We start from the raw sequence: 7,693 nt of genomic DNA on the forward strand, positions 1-7,693 counted from the left end.
CAGCAACATAGAGATTAAAATTTATTTGGACCTGAATTTCGAAAGGAATTTGCAGTGCTAGGTGATGGAAGAGCTCAACAAGGTGATAGAATCATTCTACAAGCAAAAAACATCACTTATCGATAATAACAGCCCAAATGAGAAGCACGAGAGATGATCTTTTCTCAATTAAGTCTTTCTATAACGTATTACTTGAAAGAGAACGGAGATTTCCCTTACACTTCAATTGTGTTACCAGAACTTCAAGGAATTCACCTTTCTTCACTTGAAAAATTGCGCGGAAAGCCATCTTTACTTCATCAATTAAGAAAACAGCATGGAAAGCCATCCACGCAGCAGAATTTGAGGAGTACGATTTATAAAAGTTGGCGTTTCATATGTAGGACTGCAGGTAGAGAATGTTAATAATTGTTGCTTCATGGTTCGAGGCAAACATGTTATGGTGCATAGTGTGGAAGGTGTTTGAAATTGAATTGGTGACATCAAGAATAGTTAGAGAGATACTACTAGGGTGGATATTTAGAAGGAAGAGGCTGAGAATGAGATTGTTGAAATTAGCTCCTTTGTTTCATGTGGATGATAGAAACAAGAACAAACAGAAGAGCATTTGAAGGAGTTGAAAGACCCTTGTAAATAGTTTTAGGTGGGTATTTATTGGTGCATCGGCAAGTTCAGTTCCCTCATGGAATTTGATGGAAGACTTCCAATATAATTTGTGTCTTGAAAGGTTCACTGATATTATTGTTAATCATCCTTAATTAGGCGAGGCTTGAGTGATATTATTGGATGTTTGCGCTTCACTGATGCACATTTGGATGGTTAAATTGGTTCTGCTTCTTTCGACGTGATGCCATGGTTGTTCACCATCAGAAGTAGCAGTAGCAGACTAGCTGTAGCATGCTGTATAAATTCAAAGCTAGTAGAAGTTGGAGACTTGGGATAACAAAAGAGTTAGGAGAAAAGAATAGGAGTATAAGAAGAAGGGGCCATTATTCAACACCAGAGAATTGGTCAAAAGAAATTTGGGTACGATTTTATTACCAATAATAACTTGGGAATATTTTCACTGCATGCATCGGAGATTATTGAAAGCAAAATTATTAGACCTGTCGTGACTTTTTCTTTTTGAGAATTAAAAAGGAAGACCTGTCATGACTTGATTCATCAAGTGCAATAATTTACCTAAATAAAGTTTATTTTCAGCTGCTACTGAAAAGCCAAATGTGCCCATTAATTATTTAAGCATATCCATTGAATGATGCAAGGTTCAATTGAAGTTCTTTAGTCAAATTGTCTTCGTACATGAGTTCTGGAATCACATTTTTATATTTAGGCTCGCAAAATGGTTTCATCTTCTATGGCCGTGCATTAGCTGGCAACATCAGATGTACATTTTAAGTAATGTCCTTAGGATGCAACATAACCTCTCACCAGTGTTCCATTCAGCTGCATATGGTATTCTAGCCACTAAGTTGTCTTGTTGCCCTTACTAGTAGTCGTAGGACTCCTCTTGTAGTTTCTCGCTCTTCGATTTCTGTGACTATCTACTATGTTGTGTAGTTTGTTTGTAGTATTATTTTGTTATAGTACTGTTATGTACAATCTGTTATTTTTTGTTACTATCTATTGTCCATACTCCATTGTACTTCCATTATGTGTTTTCCTAGACTCTCTTTGTCTTGAGATGGGGATCTATCAGAAACAACTTCTCTACATCACTTCTGAGGTAGAGATAAGGTTTGCCTACACACTACCTTCCCCAGAACCCACTGTGTGGGACTTCACTAGGTATGTTGTTGTTGTTAAGTTGTTTGTGACGAGCAGTGGTGTGAAGTCTGTCAACAAAATTTAGAGGATTGACAACTCCATTGATGCCTCATCCTGCTCAAAATACTTGCTGCTTCCATTTTGTAAAAGGCCATACATCGTTCAATTCATAGAAAATTGGAAATTTTTGTGTCTGGTTCAGAACTTGTAGAAGAACCAAGTGAAGCTGGACTATTGGTTTGTACTCATGGTTTGATGCGAATTAAGTTTCCGAGTCTCTGTAAGCGTAACCACAGTGAATTTAGTTAGGATAAAGAACCTTTCCAGCAGCCAGAAGTGCCTGACTATAATGATTTGGAGATATGAATAGAGTAGTTGTTATCTTTAAGTGCTATAACATGAATATTTGTTCTGGTTCTTATTCTATCAATGTCGGTAGTTGCTACTTTTGTTTGTTCCATTCTTGGATCACAAGTTTGTGTAGCTAATTTTACCCTTCGGGGTGGCCCAATGGTTTGGGCTTGGGACTTTCATGTTGGAGGTCTCAAGTTCGAAACCCCTTGCCAGCGAAAGCAAGGGGTTTGGCTTCTGGGTCGAGCTCGTCGCACCAGGCTTGCCTAGTGCGGGTTACCTCTCCTATGTGGTTTGTGAGCTATTGCATAGGAGCGGGGGTTTTACCCTGTGCACACCCAAAGGGTAGCGGCTGCGGGTTTCCCTTGTCATCAAAAAAAAAAAAAAGTTTGTGTAGCTAATTTTGTTGGATATTCTTTCTTCTCTTGAAGTTATTGGGAATTGGTGTTGCTGTCCCTAATTGTGTGTCTCTTGTCTTTTCATTTGGAAGGAGGTCTTCGGGAAACATTTATTATCTTACTTTCTTATATCAATCGAATAAAAGAAATGTAGGTACTTTATTTTGGTCCTTGTATTTGTATGTATAGCAAGTATTCTATTGCTGCTGTCTCTAGAGCTTGGGTCTAGTGGTAAGAGTGCAACACATGACATTTTAGGGCCACCTCAGGGGTTTGAAGTCCTGCTGCAGGAAAACACCTGATATTTAAGTGGAGAGGAGTAGAGGGGCAAGCTCATTATCCACCAAGTATCAAACTGTTTGTCATTAGCTCTCGGGTATTTTCTTGGTTATAGAAAAATTATTGCATAGCTACCAATAGGAAATAATACTAATATTGTATTGCTGAATCCATGCTTAAAAACATGTTGTTTTGTTGAAACACTTCTTTTTGGAGAACGGTAACTTGAGTATTAAAGAAAATTAATACTTCTAGCAACTAGACTCAAAAATCAATATGATCTACTTACTCTTGAGTGCAATTTCTGATTCTTAGCATAGACTTGTCTTGGTTGAGAGATCAATCAAGAGGTCGCTATTGCATCAGACTGACTGTGTCGTTCCATTACTCTCTCTCTACATGTTTGTTTTTCCCAATAAATCAATCAATTGATTAATACCAGCTTTAGAGGATATATCAGTTGTATGAATCCTCTATATTAATCACGTTCTATTAGGGGCCATTTGATTGTAGCACTCAATAATCGATATAAAAATAAACTAGAGGATCTGTACATTGACACTCGTAACACCAGCATAAAGATCTCTAACCAAAGTAAAAGCATCTGACAAACATTAGATCCAATGTATGTGTAACAACATGTTAATTTTGACTAATTGATATTGCCTTAATGTAACATTTTTCTTCTTTTTCTATTGTTTTTAAAGGGAGATTATAGCTCTTATGAGACAAATTTTCTTTTTGTGATTTTAAGTCTGCATTGTCCCCTTTAGCACATCATATTACCACACCTATTGACAAGTGTATTTGGAAGTTTACATTCACATGACAAACTGTTTCATGGGATCTTCTCTCGCTTTCTCATCTATGTTTGCTACTTGCATATCCATCTTGAGTTTCATATTTCTACAACACATTCTGGATATTTGTTTTGGGTTTAGTGGTCAAACATTCACTCTTCTCCGGAACTTATATTTTATTTTGTTGTTTTTCCATTTTTTGGATTACGATAATCAATTTTCTATGAAAGTAATCCAGAAAGGGCACATGATAGTTATTTGTTACTGCTTTGAGGCTACTTGATTCACTGAAATAGTAAAATCATGTCTATACTTTTCAGGTCTTCAAATATGCTTCACGAAAGAACTTAAATATTGCTGATATTTGCTATCAAGGGCCACTATGGGTGAAAATGCAAAAAGGCGAAAGTCTTTGTGGGATGCTGAAGAAGAGAGTCCAAATAGTCCGAAATATGAGGAATGGGGACCTCCAAAAGCTGATAATTCATGGCAGTCCAAAAGTAGATCTGGTTGGTCGTCTGGGGACAATGTTACGGGACCTGAAGATTCGAGGAAGGAAAACTATCATTACAAGAGCATGTCTCCAGCTTTTGAAAGGCGGGGAAGGCGAAGCAATAGCCACTCTCCAGATAATGGTCGGGCCCAGTCTCGCAGGTCTGTTTACAATATTTAGTTTAATGATGCATCGTACTCATGATTATCAAAAGATATTGATCCCTTATTTGTAAAACCTATTAGCTCTCAAGTAAGGTTGTTACTTGGGTTTGAGTTTTTGATGCATTTCATGTATCACAATTTGCAAAGAAAGAAGCTCTGGCTGGTGGGACGGCACTACTTCACCTTTTATATTTTAGTTTTACTTGCTCCAAAGTGTGTACATGTTTATTTGATTTTCCATCATTCTTTTGGTGCTCTCTCCCTTTTGCCTGATCTTCCCTTTGGGTTGAGGGGAAGGAGAAGGGGGAATTGGGCTATAAGACATGGTTGATCATTCTTCTACTGATATATTGTTGTTTGTTCGTTTTTCATTTGATAGATACCCCGGTAGAGCCAGGAGCAGGAGCAGGAGCCGGGGAAGGGGAGAAGGTAGGAGCAGGAGTCGCAGCAGGGGACGGGACAGGTTTAGGACCAGGAGCAGAAGCAGGAGCAGGAGCAGGAGCCGGGACAGGGGTAGTATGAGAGTTCAGAATAGGAGTCGTAGTCCTCCTCACAGTTCTAAACGTGATCCATATGCATCAGGTGATAGAAGAACTGGCCTTCATATATCTTCCCAGGTATGCAGAAATTTTGCAGCGGGGAATTGTAGGAGAGGCAGTGATTGCAGGTTCGTTCATCCAGATGCTGCCAGTCATAGGGATGGAGGTCATTCAGAGGACAACTTATCAGAAAGATTGGGCAGTCGACCTGAGCGTGGGAATATCTCAAGGTATAATGATAGTGAAGGTCCTGGGTACCAATCAAGGGACAGGCTTCCTGACATGCATCATTTGGAGGATGAGCTGCACAGAAACCGGAGTAGAGGTACAATTACTTGCAGGAATTTTGTGAAAGGCAGCTGTCGCTGGGGTGCATCATGCAGATTTTCTCATGATGGGGCCTCAGGTGATAACTATGACAAAGGCACTCGGAGTACATCCTTTGATCATGGTCAGGACAATCAAGCAACCAGAACCGGAAAATCACTCTGTGAGTACTTTGCAGCGGGGAAGTGCTATAAGGATAATTGCAAATTCTCTCATGATGCCACATCAAGAAATCATGAAATTAGGCCCTCAGATGACATTGGTGGCCATAGGTTTGATGACAAGAATAACTGGTTAGATGGTCCAAAGTGGGATAATGAAGCAAGGCCCTCGGACCTTGTAAAGGCTAGTGGGTGGGATGAAAGTGTTGTGAGAAAAGATACTACTGTCACAGTTCTTACGGATAGGACCAATGAAAGACCCGGCCATAATTTCAAAAATGAGAACAGAGCCTGGGGAACAGAACCACAATTTATGAATTCTGACACAGAGAGAGGTGTTTCCCCTCACAGGGGCAGTGCTGGCCTTGTTAATGCTTTGAACATTTCAGAATCTTCTGTTACACAAAACTTTGCAAATGCTCAAGATATTCATTTCACTTCCCAAGCTTCTGATCTAAATATGGAGAGAGCTTCAGCACATGTCCTTGGACATAATTCAAATCAAGGAGCTCCAGGCATCATTCTATCTGCCACTCAGCCTTATGGATCTGCTGGATCTTTTGTACAGCCACACGGGCTGACAGAAGATAGCATTGCCAGAACACTTGGCTCTAATGCAGTAAATGAATTTATGAATCCTAGAGATAGTGTTCATCACGTCCGTTTGCCTGGGCAGAGCTTCAGTGGAACAGGTTTTGGTATGAGCTCTGAACATTCTGCAGTTCTGAATGGAACACACCAAGAACAGAATGTGTTCTTACCTATCCCATCAGCTGGCCACAATAAGAGAGAAGAACCTGGCACACCAGAGATGCTGGAGTTCAAAGTCCCACAAAATCTTTCCGGTACTGTTACTGGTGAGCAAGTACATCAAATGGAAACCTCTCCAGCATCTATGATAAAGAAATTTGAGGAAGGACTGAGGGAAGCCCAACTACAAAGTGTCTTAAATCCCTCTGGTCCTTCTGGAATGCTACCTTCAAATCCCATTTCTTCACTTGTGCATGCTCTATATGGTCAGACCAATCCTGAGATGAGGGCTCCAGATAACTACCACCCCCCAGATGGCTTAGAGCTGAATACATCTGGCAACTTTAAGTTACCCCCTGACAATTCGTTCTATTTGGATAGAGATAGTAATAAGGTTCATATGGACCAAATGAATCAAACATCTACTGTTGATCCTGAACTTGGAAATAATGATCAAATTGATGAAGTGAAGCAGCAGGAGAATAAATTAGTTGAAGTGGATGGAAAGGATAAACTAGCTCCCGAGGAGTCCAAGGATGTGCAAGAAAATGATCATCCAGGAGCTATGAATCTGCATGGAAAGGTTGAAGAGGGAAGCGGTAACAAAGATGAAAAGGTGATGCGATTATTCAAAAACGCTCTAATAGAGTTTGTTAAAGAGATCCTAAAACCCATATGGAAAGAAGGTAAGATGAGCAGAGAAGTTCATAAAACAGTTGTTAAGAAGGTGGTTGATAAGGTGACCGGTGCAATTCAAGGAGAACAAGTCCCTAAGACGCAAGAGAAGATAGAGCAATATCTGTCCTATTCAAAGCCTAAAATTACCAAACTTGTACAGGTGAGTTGCCTATTACACCGTTCATTCCTCCAAAAAATGAAGTTTTATTAGACCTTCCTATCTGTACTACCAGATTCTACTTTATCTCACATTGGGCTTGCAATGTTGTTTTTTGTAAATATGATTTGTCATTGTGCACAAATGAACATCTATGTTACCCATAGGATGTGTATGTTTCTGTCTTTTTCTTGCTTCTGCTCTAGCCCAGGAGAGTGGAGGGGAAGGGTGTGCATATGCAGTACTGAAGTTGCCACATAGCATTGAACTCTGTGCATAATGTGTTTATTGAGTTTTGATTGTACGTCTGGAGGTGTGGGATCAATAGACATTTTGCAAGGCTTGTTCATCCTTCATTTTTTTTGAGATGTTGATTACATGTTAACTCTCACTTATATTCTCTTGACAGGCATATGTGGAGCGACTTCTGAAGAATGAAGCTTGAGATGCCGTACTCCCCTTCTCTTCTGGACAAATCAAATTCAATAAGGACTTGATTTTCCAACATGTACTAGAAGGTTTAGATATGTTAGATATCTTTGTTTGCTGAAATCACATATCCTCATAGTTTTCACTAGTGTGATAGATTTGGTTTAGCAAGCCGTTATCTGTTATTCGGACCATTTATTTTCTGATTTACCCATGTTTGAGCATTATATGTAATTGGCCTTCCCTTCTTACAGATTCAATCACATGGTAGTTTCCTTTCTTAGTTGTGCTGATTTCTCAGTCTACCTGCTTATTAGCTTGTCCGTTTTCTTGTTGAGTTGATTGTAGTTTTAACTTCTTTATGATTTTATTAATGAGTACCTTTGTTTGTCTGATACAA

At 39.4% G+C, this 7,693-nt stretch overlaps 1 protein-coding gene across 4 annotated transcripts in view; it reads left to right on the forward strand.

The window, feature by feature from the left end:
• LOC125833900 (zinc finger CCCH domain-containing protein 55) overlaps positions 1–7,693 on the forward strand; it is a 31,024-nt gene extending 23,331 nt beyond the window's left edge. For 2 of the 4 annotated variants that reach the window (XM_049513048.1, XM_049513049.1), the window contains exons 2-4: positions 3,916–4,249; positions 4,632–6,867; positions 7,274–7,693. In XM_049513048.1, coding sequence (XP_049369005.1) covers positions 3,978–4,249; positions 4,632–6,867; positions 7,274–7,309 — 2,544 coding nt within the window. In that variant the 5' untranslated portion in view covers positions 3,916–3,977 and the 3' untranslated portion in view covers positions 7,310–7,693. Of the gene's footprint in view, positions 1–780; positions 1,027–3,915; positions 4,250–4,631; positions 6,868–7,273 lie in introns of those variants that run through there. The other 2 variants (XM_049513047.1, XM_049513050.1) reach the window with 2 other exon arrangements.

This window comes from Solanum verrucosum, unplaced genomic scaffold (assembly GCF_900185275.1).
Source record: "Solanum verrucosum unplaced genomic scaffold, falcon-dt-bn FXZP01000108.1, whole genome shotgun sequence".
Classification (NCBI taxonomy): Eukaryota; Viridiplantae; Streptophyta; class Magnoliopsida; order Solanales; family Solanaceae; genus Solanum; species Solanum verrucosum.